Consider the following 22,156-nt stretch of genomic DNA (forward strand, 5'->3'; position numbering starts at 1 on the left):
AGTTTTACATAAATTTAATCGAGGGATCGGTTATTGTCGGTCGTTTATTCTAACAATGCCGAAAATGATTGGTTACGGTTGATTTTTTTTCCCAAGTTTCCTTATAAATTTAACCGAATAATCGATTATTGTCGGTTGTTGATTTTTTGTTTTACTATCAAACGATTATTTTCAATTTTTTTAAAAAAAACCCAACCAATCAGTTCAGTAATTCGATTTAGTTTTTAACCCCCTAGTCCCAGCTGCCTCAAAAATAAATTCAAAGTGGAAAAAAAATCCCAACCAAAATAACCAAAACTTAAATGAAGACAACTCCCAAGTATCTTTCTAAACACCGGGTACAGATTTTCTTTCAATCACCCACATCACAATAAACATAAATCACAGCTTTGAAAAAGGTAATTTGTTCAAGAGGAAAATGACTTGAAAGGCCATGTAAATGAACGACAAGCCCCTTCCATAAGAGGGGTGCCATGGAGTATTTTACTGAACATGAGATAATGAGAACCACACAGACAGACACCCAGTCACTCACATGAAGTCCTCTTCCAATTCCTGCAAGGACTTGTTTCCCGAAGCAATCTCTTTGTTTGATGTCATATTCTCAGATACCATTAAACCCTTGTAACTTCGTATCTCTGCTTGCCTCTCCTTTGCAAGCCTGTCCATTTCTTCACGACGTTTCTGGCATAATAAAGGTATATGACATTAACTATTAGAATAGTTCAACAAATCAAGAAGATGATCGAAATTACGGTCTGACGGGGTTGAACGCCCAATCATTCTAATCTACTGAAGAGAGTCAAACATATAAGGGAATAATGGTTAAACTTATTTTGAAAGAGAGTTGCACTTCGTCACACGCTATTTTTTTAAAAAAGGGAAAAACAGTTTGGGGACCCTGGGATGAATGGATGATATTAGCATCGAGAAAATATGTATATTGCACTAAAGGTTCGTTATAACAAACACACGAGATGAAACAACTTTGGTTCAACTTGAACCAAACACGATAATCCATTTTAAGCTACTCTCATCCATGCAAACTAGCCCAAACTCTATATGAGGAGCGCAATGCCTGTAACCAGTATCCATAAGATGACCCGAAAGATGCATGATTGAAATTCACCTGAGAGAGGGGTGTTCCCCTGAAATCTTTAACAAGGGAAAACTTCGAGTTGTAAACAATACGTTAACGGTTAACTTCCTTTGAAAGCTCAACAAATTCCCAAGGAATCCTTTTTCCCAAGTGAAGTTCAAATTTTTATGCCTGAATAAAATGCTTTAGCACTGTTCCATAAAGGTGAATGTTGATGCCCAGGTTGTATCATTCGATAAATATTGTGTCACCTTACTGATGTTTTTTGAATAATTGTATTAAAAGGGCACCAGGGTGGTAAATGTGAAGACCTTTGAATGCAAATGAAAAAAATGTGACCACAAAGGGGCATAGAAACTATTTAAAAAAGTAATTGGACTGACTTTATCTCTCTGCTGAACCTTCCGCTCTGCTCTTTCAGCTGCGCCCACTGCTTCTCGCTCGGCTGCAACAATACATTATCAAAAGGATATTAGCACTGTCGAGAGAAAAATAGTTTGGTGTAACTTCCACAAAGAAGATTACTAAAAACATGTTAGACACTATGCTATTGAATAAAAAGAAATACAAGATGCAAAAAGTGACCTAGAATTCCCTCATAACGAATAAAAAGTAGACCTCTCAAGTTAGATAATAATAGCAAATCCAAAAGACGGGATTGGGGTGGATTAAAACAAAGATTTACCTTTCAAATCAGGCTTTCTTTCAACTTTTGTCTTGTTTAATCTATTGACAATCTCATTTATCCGCTTCTCTACCCTCACAGTCCGAACCTAGGAGCACAATCATTTGATCAAGTCAGTCATATATCCACATTCCATATAAACAGTAAAAATTATTGCATCAGTCAAACATGCACCCAAACGAAAGATACTCACCATCTTTGGATTGTGGAAACCAACTTGGCCGACGTCCATGGAAGCAGTTTTCTTTAAATTGGCCCAAGGTGTATATACAACATCAACATTATTTACCTTGTTGCCTGCAGATAAACAAACAATAGTAAACAAGTTAGGATAAATAAAATAATACTGGCTACATCATACTCGAAAGTGGTTGTGTGAGAGAGTGACATTCCATCACAGAACCACCTCATGCAAACAACAATCTTGCCAATCAATGAACACTGTTCATTGAACGGCATCTTGAAGATAACTATACTGCTGAGGGAAGAATGCCCTCATTGTGGATCTATGTTGAACTTTTACTTGTGATGTATGGTTGTGCTAAACCTAAGTTCAATCCTATTTTTGAAGAATATCAAGTCTCATCTAATACTTCAATTAAATGGTTAGCAACAAAATCTTCCCTACAGAGCCAGAGCTCAAAACCAGCCTGACATAAGACTAGTCTGAAAGGGCTAGCTAAGACAAGGCAACCTCTAAGTCTACTATGAAAGAAGGTGACAACAAGATTGACATTTCAGTAATCTTCAGACAATGCAATAGCAATAGCAACCATACCTAGTCCAGTATACCTTCAAGGCATCAATTTAAAGGTTGAGGGTGTGGATGGCAAGATACACATGAATATATCTGACTATCGTTAAAGACAGATTGCATATCAATACAGAACTACTTATTACTCTTCACCCCTTTTTGATTTAATATAAATTTCCACAGTAATCACAAAGACAGTAAGACACATGTCTAATCCACATTAAATATGTAGAGGCAACTCGCTAGACTCCATGAACACAAATCCAACAAATTGTATCACTTTCAAACATGAAGACTCTGTCAAGACTTGCCTTGAATGGAATTTGCTTTGACAAGCTGGGCGCAATCCTCAAGTAAACCTTCACTTATATCATCTATAGTCTGACCCTTGTGCAGTCTTACATAAACATGGGCAGAAGACATTTTATCCACATGGAACCTGTAACACATATGCCACAAACAAGTAACCATCTTTGGATAAGGAAACAACAGGAAGAAACATCAAACCAAATGTACTATTTAAAAAACCCTAAAATATCGAAGCTAGAAATCAAACCACAAACTATCAACAGAGACTGTCAAATCAAATCGAAATAAGCTAAATCAAAACAAAAATTTAGATAATTAAGAGGCGGAGAGAAGGAATACGTAGCATCAACGAGATCGAGAAGAAACTACCACAATTGATGTTAATTGCCAAAAAAAATTGATAAATACGTAGTCAAAGAGCTATCTGAATTCATAGAAACCTCAATTTTCGACGATGAACAGAAAACGAAAGTCAAATTGTTCATGCGGAATACCAGATATCTTCGGGAAATCCATATTTGATGAGCTCCTCGTTCTCGAACTTGTCGAGGCCCATAAAGATGGTGTAATCGCCTGCATCTGGGCGGGCTTTGAAGTAGAACACCATCTTCTATTTTTTTCCCCCTTCGCACCAACCAAGAACAACCGCCTCTGCGTTATCAGCGTTCTGTTGCTTTGTTATCCAAATCGAGATGATGGAACCGTATTTGATTATTTCACGTTTCAGGCTTTTTTTTTTTTTTTACCACAAAACGAAAGAGAGAGGAGAAAAAAAATAATTTTAATGGTGTAGATAATATGGTAGGTAATTTGATATAGTTTTGGGTAATAAAAATTCTGTAAAATAGAGAATATTAGTATTTTATCTGTATTTTAGAGAATAAATTGGGCTTAAACAAAACTATTGGGCTTAAGGCCCATTTACCAAAGCCCGCATGGATCGAAGAAAGACGCAGACATAGTAGAAAATCAGGGGGCTGAGATGTACGGGAGGGAGCCGGGAGGGAATGAGGGATAGGGGTTTAGGGGTAAGAAAGAATGGGACAGCTTCACTACGAGTCATTTTCGATGCTCAGACCATCTTCTTCCAAATTCATTCCCATGGCTTCTTCTTTGTCGCTCCATCGGCAAACTCGACTGACCAGGCCGCCTTTCATCGGCGTTTGTCTCTCCGATTCTCAGAAACTAACCGTGCCGAATAGAATTTCTCTTCTTCATCCTATCCCCACCGTCAGATATCGCTTAATCTGCAATATGAGCAATTCAGGTATCCTCTCGCAAACACAAGTTTGTGGTTTATGAATCATGTCTGATTGGTTTTGGTTTTAGGATAAGTGCTTGGGCTTTTATTGTCCCAACCGTTGCTTGCAATTTGAACAAAATTACTGCAGAAGTGCTAGCTGATTGAGTCCTCTGTCACTTGCAATGGAAGCATTTCTCTTTGTTTTTCAGTATGAACATGTTTTGTCTTCTCTGGATATCCATTTGTTGTCTCGGGTGAACTGTTTGTGTAACATATAGAACGGGATTCTTAGAATCAGAAAAGTAACAGTGGCCCTCTGGAGTGTAGACTGCAGTACTTTTGTCATTGTTAATGTGTTGTTCCCATGATTCTACAATTTGAAGTGAGGGTGTCTTATTTTTCTTTGTATTGAGTTTAAGATTAAGAAACATCTTATCCAGGGAAAAAGAACTGTTTAAGCAGTCCCTGTAATGCATTTGTTAGATATCATACCACAGCTGGAACTTGGAAAGCCAGAAGAGAGAAGAAAGCCGGAAAAGCGGGTTAATGGGATATTCTGGATTATCCTTCTTAATCTTGGAATATATGTAGCTGATCACTTGTTTCAGGTACTGGACTAATTTGCTTCACATACATAATTCCTAACAAAAAAGAAACTCTAGAACTGTTGAAGTCCATTATCTTTGAGACTAATTTGATTGTTATCATGACATTTAGTACCTGTATACTATTGTGGTTTGAAATTGTTTGGAAATTCAGACCATATCTGGAGAGTGATCATTTATTCATTTTAGCTGTGAGGGAAATGTTTCAGTGAAAGAAAACATTATTTGCAGTTTGAATTACACATTCATTCTTAGTCTGGCTGCTGGTCTAGTGATCCCTCCTAGAGAGTGCAGCCTGACTGCCTGAGTCATATTATATGATCTTGCAGTTTTGCAACACTGACATAGAAGTTTATATTTTGGGTAGGTCCAGGGCATTAGAGCTTTGTACTTGTACCACAATAGGCCCACCTGGTACCAATTCGTGACGGCTACATTCTGTCATGCAAGCTGGTTAGATCTCTACAAAGTCTTTAGTTGCAATTATGCTTAATGATCATATTCTTATAATATAGTTGCCTTTCACATCTCCTTCTGTCTCTTCCAGGAACCATCTTTCTAGCAACCTTTTCTTCTTATACATATTTGGTAAGCTTTTCATTTTAATTTCCAATTATAGTCTTTATTGACAAAAATTACAACTGAATAAAATGATTGCGAGAGTTGATTGGGACCTTCTTCCATGAACAGGAAAGCTAGTTGAAGAAGAGGAAGGGAATTTTGCATTATGGCTTTCTTACATATTTACTGGGGCTGGAGCTAATCTTGTTTCATGGTTGGTTTTACCAAGAAACGCAGTTTCTGTTGGAGCCTCTGGTGCAGTTTTTGGACTGTTTGCAATCAGTGTTCTTGTTAAGGTATCTAAATCACGATGTCTGTAAAACTGTGTTGCAGTATTAATCTGCCTAAACTCTTACCTACATTTTACTTCTTGTAGATGTCATGGGATTGGAGGAAAATTCTTGAAGTGCTTATATTGGGCCAATTTGTCATAGAGAAGGTGAGTGTTTCTAATGAAAGCATAACAAATGAGCTGTGTAAATTAGCATAAGAATTTAATAATTTGAAGTTGCTTTTACTAAAATCTGAAGAGGGGAAATATCATGGCCATTAGGCCAATTACCCTCGTTTTGACTTTACTAGATGCGGCAAAGAATTTCTCTTAATATTACTTAAAGCCATGATTCTTCGTATCCTGACCAGATTGCTCAAGAGGAATATCATGATGCTTAGTCCTTGAGATATTCTTCCAATTCTGCAGTATTTCATGCTTGAAGCAATATGAATGATCTCTGTATCTGCTCTATTTTTATATATATATAGGTAATGGAAGCTGCTCAAGCCTCTACAGGAATGTCAGGAAGGTTTTCTGGAGGCTACGCTTTGCAAAGTGTTAACCACATTGCTCACCTCTCTGGTGCCCTTGTTGGTGTAGTTCTTGTATGGCTTCTGAGCAGAGTCCCTTCTCATCCTCCAGAATCAGAAATGTCAAATTTGCGTGGCAAAAGAGACCAAAGTACATAATTATTTTCAATCTTTCTTTGTCTGATCGAAATATGTTTTGCTAGGAGCATTGGCTTGCGTGATGAATTTAGTGATTTTTCACTGCTGTAATTTGTGTTTCTTGAGCCTTTGCCCCCACCCCCAACTTTCATCTATCGCGAAACCGATCAGGCGTACACTCTTCAGATTTGGAACTTGTTACTGTGCATTTGAGTTTCTGGCACTGTTTTTCTTCGTCATTCTAGCTAATGTGTTTGTTTTCCTTGCTGAGAACTGAAAATACAATTAGCAATTCACATTATGATTGACTCATGGAACATACACATTGATTTGCGATTTGTTAATTGTTAGAATATGTATTATGACATGTTATATCTTGGGTTCAAACTTTCGCTTCCACAATTATAACCTACAATTTCTTTGAATTTTCCACATATCCACCTATTGAGAAGTTAGGCCATCTATTTGAGCTTGAATTTTCACGTGTTGGACCGTCGGATTATCCAGTCCATCCGTGAGGGAAGTGTTAAGAATATGTAAAAATGATGTGAGCAAAATCTAACAAGTCAATTTAATGGTTTGAATGACAAAATAATCTTAACACTAATAAACTCCATTATATCGAAAACCTACAAATTGATCAAGCGCATCCTGCTATGGTATTAACATCAAACAAGCTTCAATTGCTGTGTCCCCAAACTCTAGATCCTGCCTCCATAAACTTGGCATTTGAAAAAAGATGCTGACAAATAATACCAACCAAACTCAACACCTACTACCTTAGTCCCAAGCATAATCTGGGACTTCCACTAAATCAAGATTAACAGAACACCAATGATACAAATCGGAACAACTACTGCGAGCAAAACAAACAACCAAAGAGAAAATCGGAAAAGCAGTCGTGCAGCAGAGCAAACATTCTTTAAGCATGCTGCACTGAGTGTCAAAATAAGGACATACATGATTGGACTTTGGATTAAGTATAAAAGTGAAAGGAAGCAAGTCCTTATCAGGAATTGCAATGACAACTTGTAACTATCCAATACTTGGAAAAAATCAACAACTCCCTCGTAATAAAAAGCAATAATCCTTAAACAAGGATCAAACTATTCTTAGTTGCGAATACAGGACAAATAAAAGCTCGTATAAGAACATACATGTTTTGATTAAGTATAAAAGTGAAAGGAAGCACGTCCTCAGGAAATGCAGTGACAACTCGTAACTATCTAATACTTGGAAAAAAATCAACAACTCCCGCGTAATAAAAAGAAACACTACTTAAACAAGGATCCAACAATTCTTAGTTGCCAATACAGGACTAATAAAAGTTCATATACTCCCATTACCCTTCTAAACCTTAAGCTGAGGCTGCTGCTCCCTTCTTCCTTGGAGTTGCTTCAGTACCTAAACCAACACATTAATAGCATTCATTTACGCGAAAAAGTAGAAAATAAGACAATCCATACATCCATAATATATTTTAACATGTAAGATAATTTTACCTTCTCTGAAGTTAGTCTTGAACCTGTGTGGCACATTGCGAAGATACCTCATACGGCCAGTTCCAGTGGTCTTCCTACGAATAGCCTTCACACTCCAATTATCTGCGAACAAAAATAGAAAAGCAAGGGTTTCATCACTACGTCGGACCAACCAGGTAGGCAGGTATTCAGGTAAGCACATTAAACTTTATCCTGTAAGCTATTTGTACAAGAATTAAGAATTCCAAAAGACAGCACAATAGCACATTGATTAATAAACATCTCAACCTTACTACTCTGCCTTGTTCGAAGAAAAAGGCAGGAAACTGCAAACATTAATTACATCTGAATCCAATATCTATAGAAAAAAATAATGAATTAAAGACTAGGGATAGCTCAAATTCTTGCACCTAAAGTAATCAAACAAAGAGATGGTATAGAAAAATTGAAAATTGTATATAAAATTAAAAACAGGTCAAAAATCACAACATTCAGAACCTCATATTCCGCAAATCAGTTATATTTCTTCCTATTTATGTTTACAACCCCCTAATCTAGCTTTAGCTACACTCGCATGCGGCTTACATGAAAGGAAAATTTTATTAATCATGCTTTACGGTCGCCTACTGATTCCCTATCGAATTGAATATAATTGTGAGTATAAACTTCATCAGATAACAGAAATCAAAGAAAATAGCAGACACATTTCCGGACGCGACTGGCGGGGAATGCACAGGCACTGCAACGGCTCTTCTGCAGATGGAAGCTGCGGCGTCCGCATCGCACGCAAAGCGTGTGAGTCTTGTTCCTCCTCTTCCCGAAACTCCCAGTACCTTTCCCCTGCCAATGAATATCAATTAAACCCTAAAACTACAAAATACAGTACGCAACAGCAGATAAGACTGCGAGATAGAGTACCATTTCGTTGTTGCAGAAGAAACCCTAAGAGATGAAGTGATCGGGGAAGAGTTCTCCCCGTGAATTGACCAGTTAGATTTAGACCGCCAAGTTTGAGAATTAGGGTTTTTGCTTCCCAAATACGGTTCAAACCCGTGGGTATGAATGAAGGCTACATTATTGGCCCATTACTAATATTTATATTTTGACCCCTTATTTTTTTAAAAATATCTTAATATACCAACAATTTTTAATCTTACCTTTTTATGATCGTGAGTAAAAACTTGCTAATCTTTCTAGAAACATGTTACCAAAGGAGTCAAAGATTCTGCATTTACTTCTGGAATACCTTGAACAAGATCAGATTCAGAAATGACACTACATCTTTTATCCCTAATGGGTATTAGGGTGTCTACGGCCGATTTCGATAGACATTTCTAATGGGTATGCACCACATATTAAAAATCAGGGACATTTATGGCATAGCCACTTGGTACTGGTTAGAGAACAAAGTTTACATTGGTCAATTTCATGCCAGCAACTCATGCTTCCTAGTATATGATAAGATCAATATGCAAATGATCTTTTGGCAAGTTAATAAAAGATTACAAAACATGAATTCTCCAATGTCTGTACATGTTATATCTTCCTGGTTTAGTGAGGATCCGAGTGCTCTGCAATTCTCCAAACTCTAAAATTCGTATCCAATAATTTAGGAGGTATGTCACATCACTTTGTCAGATTTGTCTATATCACATCACTCTGTCAAATCATTTTTGCGTTGTTAAATGTAAATTTGAGAGTCTATGATTGAACTCCTAACCCAAACACATTGAAGATATTATCTATTTTGAGCCACGGGCCTGTAAATATTTGTTCTTCATGGCCCGTAACCTTGATACTTAAGCCTAGAAAATACATATTCAAAGTGAGAGGAGTTAGACTTTACTTATAAACCACTCAAGTAGGTTATGCCAAAGATTGACCAAAAAAAAAAAAAGGTTATGCCAAACCGATGTGAGATTTTAGTCTTGACACTCCCCTGCGCTTTTGTGTTAGATTATACTAAACCCAACAAGTGGACAGGTAGAGGCCCATCCAATTGGACCGAGACATTGCTTCGATACCATGTTGAAATTCCTCGGACCAAACACATTGAAGATATTGTCTGTTTTGAACCAAGGGTCTGCATGAATTTGTTCTTTATGAGTCGTCGCTATTGGTACTTGGGTCGAGAAAACGCATCTTCGATATGAGAGGAGTTGGACTTTACATATAAACCACTATTTTACTAATCCTTATTCTTGACATCCGTCTAGTTGCAGAATTCCTCCATTCGTTTAGTATTTGTTTTTATAAAACTGTTTTTACTAATCCTTACTTAAAGCCAACCAAAACACCTTGCCACATTTATGAATAATCTAATCAATGTTGAGGAAAGATGGCACTTCGCAACTTCCCACTAACCTCATAAGTATGGTGGTTGTCTGCTAATTTGGTCTAAGAGCACATGCATTATAATTCCCCCATATTGCAATGTCTTCATCATTCAGTGAACGGTGGTCACACCAAGGAATACAAGTCCAAGATATTGAGACCACTCTGCATCATGTTACAAAGATACCTGTTAATTCATTATCGCTGCCTCCTCCTCCTCCCTCCACCTGTCTAACTTGAAAGGATCCGACGCAGTTGACAACGTAAGACTGAGGCTAAATCCATGTTTTAGGCAAAAACACAAAAAAATCGGGATTCACTAGACAGATAAACAATATCAAAATATTTTATAAATCGTTGAAAATCAAACTACTAAAGCAAAGGAAATCGAAAAAAATTTAAGAAAATGTCCAAATATAATAATAAAATGCTAATTCCAAGGCCTAAACATCATAGTTTGGCCAAAATGGTCTGAGGCTAGTGGTGAGTTATCCTGTCAAATTTTGCGCAATTTCAAGCTTGTGACTTTTCGATCCTGCCACAAAGTACTATTCTTGAAATTAAACATGAGCGTAGTCCTACATCGGATCGCATTAAGTGAGTGAGGCAGGGACAGTTGAAGTAGTAATAACGCAGTCGACATTGTTGGTGGTGTTACAATATGACTACTCCGACGGCTAATTACTGTAACTTTCTCCAAACAATTCGCTTATAAATGCTGCAACACACTTGTTCTTCCTCACAAATCAGTCTCTGGACACACTTCTCTCTGTTATCTTCCAAGTTTCTGCTTCAAGATCTCAATATGCAGCCCCATTTCATACATATCGTTGCCTTCTTTACTGTAAGCTTCTTCTTCTTCCTCTCAGAGTTCTGTGCACATTGTTCTGTGCACATTTCGTAGCATTCGTAAGCTAACATAGCTAGGTTTATATGTATTTATATATGCTGCAGCTTGCACTGGTGGCAAGCCATGCCGCCATAGCTCCGGAGCAGTACTGGAACTCTGTGCTGCCTAACACTCCCATGCCAAAAGCGATCAGTGATCTTCTGCAACCAGGTATGTACTTCTAATGGTGTGCTCTGTTTTCCTCCAACAACTATCACTTCATCATCTTTATAACTTTATGCACTATCAAAGATCGAGGAGACAAGTCTAATGGGATAATACAACTTTTGGTTGCGGAAAGAGTTGTAATTTTTCAACTCAGTCATCCAATGTTCATACGTTCCAACTTGGAAACTCATTGTTGAAAATTGTTCTAATATGCAAACACAGACAGATTTTTCACTGTTCGGGAAGATTCCTTGTGTTGATTTTTTGTATGCCACATCAGTAGCTTGGTACCCGAATAGTCGAAAATATGTCCAAGTGTGCATATTGAAACAATTTTCAAAGTTGAAACGTTTGAACATTCCGTGACCGAGTTGAACCTGATCAACTCTTTCAGATACCAAATGTTGCATTACCCCAACGTCCATTGAAAACTAGTTCAAAACCTCACGTAAGATCAATGGCAGACTATGCAGAAGAAAAGAGCACCTCTGTCAATGTAGGAAAGGGCGGTGTTGATGTCAATGCCGGAAAAGGAAAGCCAGCCGGTGGCACGGGAGTGAACGTAGGACGCAAAGGAGTTGGCGTCGACGCAGGAAAGCCCGGTAAGGGGACTAATGTTGGCGTTGGTAAAGGAGGAGTCTCTGTAAACACAGGGAACAAGGGAAAGCCAGTATATGTTGGAGTAAAACCTGGGAAAAGTCCATTTTCTTACATATATGCTGCCACTGAAGATCAACTCCATGATGATCCAACTGTAGCTCTTTTCTTCTTAGAAAAGGACATGAATCCTGGAACTACAATGAATCTACATTTCAATCGAAACACAAACATGGCGGCGGCTACCATCTTGCCTCGCCAAGTTGCGAATTCAATACCCTTTTCGTCGAACAAGTTGCCAGAAATTTTCAGCCATTTTTCAGTTAAAACTGGGTCAGTGGAAGCTGAAATAATGCAGGACACAATCAAAGAGTGTGAAAGTCCTGGAATTCAAGGAGAGGATAAGTATTGCGCTACTTCTCTGGAATCGATGGTCGATTTCAGCACTTCGAAGCTCGGAAAGAATGTTCAGGCAATCTCTACAGAAGTGGAAGGGAAAACCCAATTTCAGAAGTATGAAATCACAGCAGGAGTAAGAAGGATGAAGGGTGAGAAGTCTGTTGTTTGTCATAAGCAAAACTATGCGTACGCCGTCTTCTACTGCCATTCTACACAGACAACAAATGCTTACATTGTTCCTTTAGAGGGTGCTGATGGGACGAAAGCCAAGGTGGTCGCGGTATGCCACAGAGATACCTCGGCATGGAACCCAAAGCATTTGGCTTTTCAAGTGCTGAAAGTTATGCCAGGAACAGTTCCTATTTGTCATTTCCTTCCTCAAGATCATATTGTCTGGGTTCCTAAGTAGCCATCTGCAGCAGCTTCAAACCCCTGTTAGATCCAAAACCTCACAGAATTATATTGTTTATATTTGTCAAGATATATGCTATGTTGCATGTCTGATGTACTGGTGGTTTATGCTCAGTTATAGCTACTACTTGTGTTCATATCAGTTGTTTTTAATCTCTTCAGTGGCCATTGATTAATCAACTGTGTTTCTTTCCGCCAAGAGAAGCTTTTGAAGAACATAACCCTAAAGGGGAGGAAAAAAAGAGTAAAAACTAACAGGAAGGCCTAGTAATCTCTAAAGTAAATATACTATTGTTTTTCAGTTAGTATTGGATTCTTCAACAGATAACAGACAAGTACCTCTGAAATTCCATAGACGACAACCCGAGGTTTATAATAAGCAAAGCCTCATTGATAAAGATTCGGGGTGATCTACAATTTCTCAGAATTTAGAATTCTCATCCAACGATTTGGAAGTTGTGCTACATTACTCTGCCTGATTTTTTCTATACCGTTAGATATGAATTTGAGAATCTGTCGAATTATTTGACGAGTGAATGCCACCAAAAAAAGCCCACATGATGTATACATCACAAGTCCAAACACTTCACAAAATACCAGCATTTCTTCCTCAACATTCTTCTGCATACCGCAAAAAAATGGCGCAAGCGAGAATCAAGCCAGGCATGAATAATATTATCATTTATCTGTAGTCCCGTGGGCTGGGCTTGGGCCAAAAATATGACCCGTTTTAAATTTCAGGCTGGACTTTAATCGGGACAGAAGACAGATTTTGACATGTAAACAGGCCCGATTTACCTAGCCTAGCCTGGCCCGATAACCGGGGTCTCGTAATATTTTGTAAAACCCGGCTCGAGCCCGGCACTGAGCGATTTATCGAGAAACAATTTATAAACGACTTCGCAGTACCTCAAAAAATGTGACCGTTAATTTAAATTGATTGTTACGGACACCTCGTAATCGAAAAAAGCGAGTGGTATTTAATTTCTTACTCTCGGCGAGTAACCGAAATTCTACTCTCTGTCTCTCACTGTGCTTCAGCACTCTCCCTCTGTACTAGCTTGGCATTATCTTTGCCTTTTCATGTTCTCCACACTGTAACCGAAAGCTTTCTCTCTCTTAAACCCTGACTTCTCTCTCTAAACCCATCGCTGTATCGGATAATTCTCGAAAATGGGTTGTGCACAATCGAGACTGGACAATGAAGAATCTGTGGCACGCTGTAAGGAACGTCGGAACCTTATGAAAGACGCTGTGGTTGCCCGTAACGCCTTCGCCGCCGGCCACTCCGGCTACGCCATGGCCTTGAAAAACACCGGTGCGGCACTTAGCGATTATGGACACGGTGAGGTCCAAGAATCCCATCATCAGCACCAAGTCCAGTCCCCTGCGGACGCCTCATCACAACCTCAGCCACCTCCTCCCCCGCCGCAGTTCGACAACTTTCCACCTCCGCCGCCTCCTCCGAATTTCTCTCCGAGCCCTGTTAAACGCTCGACGAGCTTGCCCGAGATCATATTGAATCAACACCGGCGACCTTTCGATAAAGTTTCCTTCACCATTGCAGAGGAAGGCGAAGAAGAGCAAGATAAGGAACATGAACAAGAAGCTAAAGGTAAAGCTAAAATTGCGGAAAATACTGCTAATAACATCCATAATAACTTGGCCGGGTCGCGGGTCCCACCTGGTGGTGGTGATGGGGGACCTCAAGCGGCATCACGGGCTCAAGAGACGCCGCCGATGCCAAAAGCAAAAAGCATGGCGTGGGATTATTTCTTCATGGTTGATAACATGCCAGGTTCTTCTTTGGAACCGGAATCGGATGAGGTTAGAAATGAGAACACTGCGGAAAACAATGTGGAAAGAGTGGGGTTCAGTGAAGTTGAGCCGAAGACGCCAGTAAAGCCGGTGGCGGAGATGGTGGAGGCGGAGGAAGAAGAAAGGAAACAAATAGAGCACTCTAAGACGGCGCCGGCAGATTTTAGGAGGGTTGTGGCGAAAGGCGAGCTTCCAAGTGTTAATCTAATGCAGGTATTGAGTGAGATTGATGATCAGTTCCTAAAAGCTTCGGAATGTGCACAAGAGGTATCCAAAATGCTGGAGGCTACCAGGTTGCATTATCACTCCAACTTTGCCGATAATCGAGGTAGTTTCTTCACTAATTTAGTTTTAGCTTGCTTTTGGCCTGTAAGGTTTATATATATGGTTGAATTGAATGTTGTGTATATATATACCTGACTTTTATCATATGAGCCATCTTTAATCCCATTTAATTGAATGAATTCATCTTGTAATTTCAACATCCCAAAACCCTTTTGACTTGCACGGTTGCCCCTTTAGATGAATTGGCCTTTAAAGTTAGCATCTTTAACATTTTATTCGACTTTTCAGAGTTTGCTTTTATGTGTCAATGGCAGCTCAATCTTGGATCTGCATTTTTTTTAAAAATCCTTTTTAAAAAGTGAAAAAGAGCAGTTTTTTGTTATCTAATGCTTCTTGAGTATCATTTTCATGCTAAGCATATCCGATGGTTTTTCATCATCAAGTTCCCTGTCAAAAGAGCTTGAGAAATGTCCTAAAATTGTTTGGTAGTTCATTAATTTTGTCATTTCGTTGGTGGTAATGTCCCTTATATTGGTAGGACATTTAATTCATATGGTTGATTCTGTTGCTCATTAGATCGATTGTCCTTCCAATGCAGGACAAATTGATCATTCTGCACGGGTAATGCGAGTGATCACGTGGAATAGATCATTGAAAGGTATACCAGACAGCGAGGGCGCAAAGGATGAGTTGGATTCAGAAGAATATGAAACTCATGCGACTATTTTGGACAAGATGTTGGCATGGGAGAAAAAACTTTATGAGGAAGTTAAGGTAAATTTCATTATATAGTTTGATTTGTTTGTTTCCGCAATATTTTCCTTGTGTGGCTATCGTCCATTGTTAGTCATAGCGGGTTTCCTTGAGTTATGCATTGTCATTGGTATTGTAAATGGAAAGTGTTGATATTCAATGAGAACCGTTGAAACGGTAATCTTATATCTCTGAATAGGATGCTTTTAATGTTGAGACAACATTTCCAAATCATATATATGTATGAATATTGATGTGAAGTTACGAACATGTGCGAAACCGTATTTAAATTGCTCCTTTTGATTTAATCAGCAAGGTGAATATATTGAGCTCGAGTACCAGAAGAAGGCTGCTCAGCTACAGAGGCAGAAGAAAAAAGGTGCAAGTGCGGAATCCATGGCAAAAACAAAAGCAGCAGTAAGTCATCTTCATACTAGATACATAGTCGACATGCAGTCCAAGGATTCAACTGTTTCAGAAGTGAATCGTTTACGTGATGAGCAACTATACCCAAAACTTGTAGCTCTTGTTGATGGGTAAGTCAAAACATAAGTTAGCAGGAGCTTTTCAAAATCTTGATTCTTCTATATCCTTGCGAACTTACATTATAGTATTTTACCTTCTAAGCATGGTACAAATTATAACGTGTTTGCTGTTCATATTTTTCTAGGCTGTGTCTAGCCCCTGGACTCATTCATTTTTGTCATAAATGGAGAATCCTAGAACTGTCAAAGGCATTTTGAATTCATATAACTTTGCTCTTCGAAAAAACGGTTAGATCTTTTGCTTGGCATTGTGCGTAGGCTGTCTGAACAGGATATGCAAGATGCTGAATGGTTGAAGTTTGCCGTTGATTGAAACTTCGTTGTGTTTCAATGATTTCTTCATCGATATTTACAAAAATGGCTTCAATTGGCTCAACCCGTTTGAAATTTTGGACTTCATTGAGTGCTTTTAGTACCTAAATAACAGCGCGGGATGTTCTCACCTGCAATATAAATGCTAAATGCTGAAGTAGACAATTCCTCTATATAAATACATTACTTCTAATCTTTTTTTTTTTTACTTGCAACTTTCAGATTGGATTTAAGTTTTGACTACCTTTGTTTTATTATTGCTGCCTAGGATGGCTAAAATGTGGGCAAGTATGTGCACATATCATGACAACCAGCTGAAGATTGTCACTGACCTCAAGTCCCTTGACATTGCCCATGCGCCCAAAGAAACAACTAAGCACCACCATGAGCACACCATCCAACTCTTGAATGTTATTGAAGGATGGAATTCACAGTTTGAGAAACTTGTGACACATAAAAAACAATACATCCAGGGTCTGAACAGCTGGTTGAAGTTAAATATCATTCCCATTGAAAGCAGCTTAAAAGAGAGAAGCTCATCTCCCACAAGGCCCCAAAATCCTCCTATCCAAGCACTCCTCAGTTCATGGCAAGATTGTCTTGACAAGCTTCCTGATGAGCTTGCCAAATCTGCAATTTCTTCCTTCGCCGCTGTGATAAAAACAATAATCATTCATCAAGAAGAAGAGATGAAGCTAAAGGAGAAATGTGAAGAGACTAGGAAGGAGCTTTTCCGCAAGAGTCAGGTGCTTGATGAATGGAATCAAAAACACCCCCAACGTAATGAAATTGACGGGGAAAGAGGTGACGATTCAATCCCTTCAGAACCCGTCTCTGAGAAACAATTTGTCGTTGAGAGTTTGAAAAAGAGGTTGGAAGATGAAATTGAAGCTCACCAAAAACATTGTCTTCAGGTGAGAGACAAGTCATTGGGGAGTCTCAAAATTCGTTTGCCTGAGATATTCCGTGCAATGTCAGACTATGCGCATGCCTGTTCTGATAATTACGAGAGATTGAGGTCCATCACGCAGTCCCGAAACACTAATGGTGATCCTTCCTGACATTTTGAACTCTTCTTTAAGCTAGTAAATTACTTGCAACTTAAAAACTCAGTTGTGCTGTAGTTTTTGTATCAGACAGTCATGTTTGTCCTGCACCTTTGATTTTGATAGCTGTGCTGTGGTTGCAACTGTGTTTTTGAAACCCTAATCTTCATCGTTTTCAAATTTAAACTATTACAACCTTATTTTGTGCTGATTCTTAACTGTTTTGGCACATACTGCCATTGTTATTTCTTATTGTTAGAAAGATGAAGCTAAATTTTCTTGGAGGAGCCAAGATGGTGGCTGATAATGTGTCTGTGATTGTAGAACTGTCAATATTTGACCATATTCCAACTAAATTGAAATAATTCATATAAAAGAATCATTTTTCAATGAATAGGGAGAGGCTGGGAGTTCGAACCAGTTGATATATTTATTCATAGATTTCGGCTCAATCTTATATGTTGTCAATATGATGTACAAACATGTTAGATTGAGTGGTTTCTCGATTGAAAAAAAGAGGAGATGGGGACTCACACGCGGCTGCCAGAAATAGACCGCTACTTCGGCAGCCTTACTTTTGAGACCTTTTTAATATTACACATGCCAAACATTATCTCCAAGCATGGGATGACATCTTAGACCTTCATTAGGCTAAAACTGTCATAAGTTGAGCCTAGCCATTAGCCAAGCCTCAATTTATTTTTCTTTTTCTTTTTTCCTACGTAAGAAGGAAAAACTATGAAATATAATTAAATGGTTGGTGAGTCAATCTCTAATTACCAAATTTTCATATTTTTTCCATTCTTAAGAAACTATGAACTTTACCCCATATTGGATGTCCTAAGGACAAGTTCGTATGATATATGATGTCGATCTCGGTTAATTAGTTGATTCTTCTTTCCTTTTGCATTTTAGGGTTTTTGAACCCGAGCCGACCCGAATTCAAACCTAAGTCATCATACAAGTTGCAATTAACTAAAGAAAAGTCCATTAATAAAGTAATTACATGAACCTGCACGTGCCTCTTAATCTTATAAACAAATTCTCTGAGTCATATAGTCTCATGTTACGTGCTATATATATATATATGGCATCACCTATTCACCTATTACTTTAGTCCAGAGCTTCTTCAAGTGCAGAAGAAAGCTTTGGTTCTTTGAGTCTCTGTGAAGCAAGGAATGGGAATGATGAAGAACTGGCGCAGCAGATCAGTGAGGGAAACTATTCAACTAGGCAAGAATCACATTCAAAGTGGCAACAAAGAATTTGATCCAAAACAAAGATGGATCATGTTTTGGAGGAAAATTAGTATCAAGAAGAAGAAGATTTTCACTGATAATATTCCTGTTACATTACAAGCTTCTTCCTATGATCCTGATGCATATCTTCAGAACTTTGATCATGGAACCGGGTGGGCGGAACCCGATAATTTTTCTCGCTCTTTCTCGGCTCGATTTGCTGATCCTAGTAGGATTTTAGGTAGGAATTATTTGATTATTCATGATGAGGTACCTTGATCATCATCTGTCTGTGTATTTCTGGATTTTGGTCTCCAAACTTGTATTTCTATGTGTACATACTTCTCTTCTTCTTTGCTATTTAGAGATATCACACTTTCTTCTCTTTTCTCCTTTCTTTTTTCCTTTGAAGTTTCATCTATGATTGTGATGAGGGTGATAGTCTAATTGGTAAATGTTTCTGGGATCAAACCGTATGGACTCAAGAGGTATTGAGTTCAATTAACTAATTGGGAGCAATATCTTTGTTGATACGCGTTATGTTTTGACCCAATTTATCTATCATTAGGACAAGCTCGTATGATATCGTTTTCGGTTAAAAAGAAGAAGATAATCATAGGATTTGAATGAATAGTAATTAGACCCACCTCAGATGACATAATATGTTTTGAACAAATGTGCAACACAATTTCTTGTATAATGTTTTATTTAATGAACAAGTAATAGTCATAGGGTTTATAGTCAAAGTTTTAAGCCTGAAATGTCTACACTACCAGAGATTTTAACGTCACATTTCTTTGCATAGTCTACAAAATTGATTTGTTTAATTAATTAGGGTAATAATACTAAGAAAATAATAATAAAAAAGGTGCATTGGTAAGTGTCCAAGAAGATGTCATATTGGGTTTTGAGAATATATATGTATATATATAAAATAAAAGGTCATATATTTTATTGTATTAAGTTACCCAATAAATTGGATAAATGAGACCCGTAGACATTCGGGACCACCATAAAGATAGAATACAATCTAGAGGACTCAAAAAAACAGGAACAAATTAAGAAAACACAAACACTAAAATGAAACATCGCCAAACGACATCGTATTAGACTCGACACCGCCGAACAATTGTCGAACGAGTCTGACTCCACCAGTCTATGTCGGGTAACAAAAACTAAATAGAAAACACACACACAAATTACAACTTGGATCTACAAGAGAGGCCAAACTCCTCATATCTGAATATCTCATCATTAAAAATCCGAATATATGTCGTCGGAGCACACCGGAAAGTCGATGATAGAAAATCCGCTACAGATGGGGGAGATCAAAATCCGGAGAGTAGAAACCTGCAAAATCCTTAGTCAAACACAAAAACATAACAAAATTAAACAGATCTATGTGGAGAAATGGCATATCTAACCCATCGGATAACGGGAGAAAGAAAGAGAACATCTTCTCTTTTGTGTGGGGTTTTTTTTTTGACCTTATTTGTGATCTCAAATTCTGAATGTAAGGGAACACAACACACCCAGAGACAAAAACAAAAGCTTCAATTTCTACCCAATTCTTTCTCATCATTTTACTCACACAAGTAAAATAGATGCCCGTTAGGCGCAATAATATTTTTGTGATCACGCGTTAGACTTTGTCCTAATATATTTTCTTTTCATGTAAAAGATTTCTGCACGCGTAGATTTCACGGTCGAGTTTAAAAGGGCAAATTTGCATGACCTTCTTCCAAAACCTGAATCTTTATGCTACTTTTTCTATTCCTCAAGTGGAAGACAGCATGATGAAAGCAAAGAGAATCCAGCAGTCTCAGTATTTGTATTATTGTGAATTTAATTATCATTCTCTTTCAACATTGAATTTGACTTAGGTGAGTTGCTGATTAATAATTGAAGGTTTGAAATTTTTTTGTTCAATAATTAAATTAATAAGTATCTGTGATTCTGACATTGGGAAGAAGATTTTAGCCTGGCCCCCTAATTTGAACTTGTAGCTGGTAATTACCATGACTTTCATGGAGAAGATAAGGAGAAATTCTTTACTCATTAGATTAAAACCTTTTTGTTATATATGTTGATCATCATCATGCCATCTAAAATGGAATTCCAAATAATGAGCTCCATAACCATATCATTATTCTCATTTTTTTTATTTTTTTAACCAGCAATTCATTCAAAACACGGTCATATTTAGGGGTGGTAAAACTCTATCTGATCCGAATGACCGAATTTGTCCCATCCGGATTAAATCAAGTTTGGACATAAGCTATGTGTTCAAAATCTGAGTCTAAACATAAAATTTTTGTCCAGGCCCTAACCCGGTTAGATTATTATCCGATTTAGTTGTCCGGATTTAAATAAATCCGAGTTTGGTCAATTAAATACGTTTGAAATTCAACCCGGGTTAAGGTTCGGACATATAAATATTTCGTGAACACGTGCTCTTGTCCGACATGAAACTGAATTTTTGTCACTCCTGTTGAGTCCCATGTTGACTCTTACACAAATTTAGAGCCTAAAAAGTTGTATGAGTTTGATGATTTACAAGCTAGATTGCATGACTTAGAATCTGAATTGAAATCTTGGGATGAACATGAAAGTGTTATGTTATCAAATGCTTCTTCCTTGCAAAATGAACTTGATGAATTAAGGGAGAAGAACAAAATGCTAGAATTACAATTTTCTAAATTCAACATGAGTTCTGAAAAATTAAATATGCTTTTATCATCTCAAAGACATTATTTGGATAGGAGTGGAATTGGATATGATCCAATGAAACTCAAGGAAAGTTTGAATGCAGGTTTTAGTGGCACAAGTAAAAAGGGTAGTACTTCAAGAGTAGCTGCCCATATGCCTAGGCACAATGGTGCTAGAATTTCACATTCAAAGCCTAGAAGAGTGCACTTGAGAAAATTTTGGGTGCCTAAGGGCATAAATGATGTAGATATGCATGCTTATATCAAAAATGTTTAGAATGGTAATGTAACTAGAAATAAAGCTAGGCTAGTTGCCCAAGGATATAGTCAAGAAGAGGGCATAGACTATGATGAAACCTTTGCACCGGTTGCAAGGTTAGAAGCCATTCGGTTACTCTTAACTTTTGCATGCTTTAGGGGTTTCAAACTTTATCAAATGGATGTCAAAAGTGCTTTTTTAAATGGTGTAATTAAAGAAGAGGTATATGTAAAACAACCCCCTGGTTTTGAAAATTCAAAGTACCCAAATAATGTTTACAAACTTGAAAAAGCACTTTATGGTTTAAAACAAGCTCCTAGAGCTTGGTATGAAAGGTTATCAAAATTTTTGCTTGAAAATAATTTTTCATGTGGATCAATAGATAATACTTTGTTTGTGAAATATAGAGGTAATGATATTTTGATTGTGCAAGTGTATGTTGATGATATTGTATTCGGTTCTACACTTGAATCCATGTGTAATGAATTTGCAAAGTGCATGCATTCTGAATTTGAAATGAGCATGATGGGTGAATTAAATTATTTTCTTGGTTTACAAATTAAACAAACTTCCCATGACATTCATATTAATCAAGAAAAATATACTTGTGATTTGCTTAAAAGATTTGGAATGGATTCATCTAAAAGTTGTGCCACACCTATGTCTGTGGGAAACAAGTTAGAATCCGATCTTGATGGCAATGAAGTAGATCAAA

General features: G+C 37.7%; 5 protein-coding genes across 6 annotated transcripts; 3 read left to right on the forward strand and 2 right to left on the reverse strand.

Moving 5' to 3' along the window:
* Positions 1–276: 276 nt before the first annotated feature.
* Positions 277–3,599, reverse strand: LOC119993227 (coiled-coil domain-containing protein 25-like). The gene is made up of 6 exons (XM_038840250.1): positions 3,342–3,599; positions 2,850–2,977; positions 1,978–2,081; positions 1,785–1,872; positions 1,483–1,544; positions 277–684 (listed from the first exon to the last, which is right to left on the reverse strand). Exons 1-6 carry the CDS (start codon positions 3,452–3,454, stop codon positions 532–534), a joined length of 648 nt encoding a protein of 215 aa, XP_038696178.1. The 5' UTR covers positions 3,455–3,599; the 3' UTR covers positions 277–531.
* A 234-nt stretch (positions 3,600–3,833) lies between these two features.
* On the forward strand, positions 3,834–6,518 carry LOC119993226 (rhomboid-like protein 11, chloroplastic). Of its 2 annotated transcripts, none has more exons than XM_038840248.1 (7): positions 3,834–4,114; positions 4,574–4,698; positions 5,063–5,148; positions 5,243–5,283; positions 5,386–5,552; positions 5,633–5,695; positions 6,019–6,518. In XM_038840248.1, exons 1-7 carry the CDS (start codon positions 3,886–3,888, stop codon positions 6,217–6,219), a joined length of 912 nt encoding a protein of 303 aa, XP_038696176.1. In that variant the 5' UTR covers positions 3,834–3,885; the 3' UTR covers positions 6,220–6,518. The 2 variants fall into 2 exon arrangements, with proteins under 2 accessions (XP_038696176.1, XP_038696177.1); XM_038840249.1 differs by having other exon boundaries at positions 3,957–4,114; positions 4,531–4,698.
* Positions 6,519–7,234: 716 nt separating this feature from the next.
* Positions 7,235–8,744, reverse strand: LOC119993531 (60S ribosomal protein L37-3-like). Its single transcript, XM_038840700.1, has 4 exons — positions 8,598–8,744; positions 8,384–8,519; positions 7,701–7,802; positions 7,235–7,602 (listed from the first exon to the last, which is right to left on the reverse strand). Exons 1-4 carry the CDS (start codon positions 8,598–8,600, stop codon positions 7,556–7,558), a joined length of 288 nt encoding a protein of 95 aa, XP_038696628.1. The 5' UTR covers positions 8,601–8,744; the 3' UTR covers positions 7,235–7,555.
* A 1,969-nt stretch (positions 8,745–10,713) lies between these two features.
* Positions 10,714–12,619, forward strand: LOC119993063 (BURP domain protein RD22-like). The gene is made up of 3 exons (XM_038839974.1): positions 10,714–10,857; positions 10,968–11,073; positions 11,535–12,619. Exons 1-3 carry the CDS (start codon positions 10,729–10,731, stop codon positions 12,473–12,475), a joined length of 1,176 nt encoding a protein of 391 aa, XP_038695902.1. The 5' UTR covers positions 10,714–10,728; the 3' UTR covers positions 12,476–12,619.
* Positions 12,620–13,457: 838 nt separating this feature from the next.
* LOC119993396 (protein ALTERED PHOSPHATE STARVATION RESPONSE 1-like) lies at positions 13,458–17,422 on the forward strand. The gene is made up of 4 exons (XM_038840534.1): positions 13,458–14,623; positions 15,179–15,354; positions 15,646–15,869; positions 16,459–17,422. The coding sequence occupies exons 1-4, from the start codon at positions 13,651–13,653 to the stop codon at positions 17,249–17,251; spliced, it is 2,166 nt and encodes a 721-aa protein (XP_038696462.1). The 5' UTR covers positions 13,458–13,650; the 3' UTR covers positions 17,252–17,422.
* Positions 17,423–22,156: the final 4,734 nt, after the last annotated feature.

Source organism: Tripterygium wilfordii, chromosome 23, assembly GCF_013401445.1.
Source record: "Tripterygium wilfordii isolate XIE 37 chromosome 23, ASM1340144v1, whole genome shotgun sequence".
Taxonomy (NCBI): domain Eukaryota; kingdom Viridiplantae; phylum Streptophyta; class Magnoliopsida; order Celastrales; family Celastraceae; genus Tripterygium; species Tripterygium wilfordii.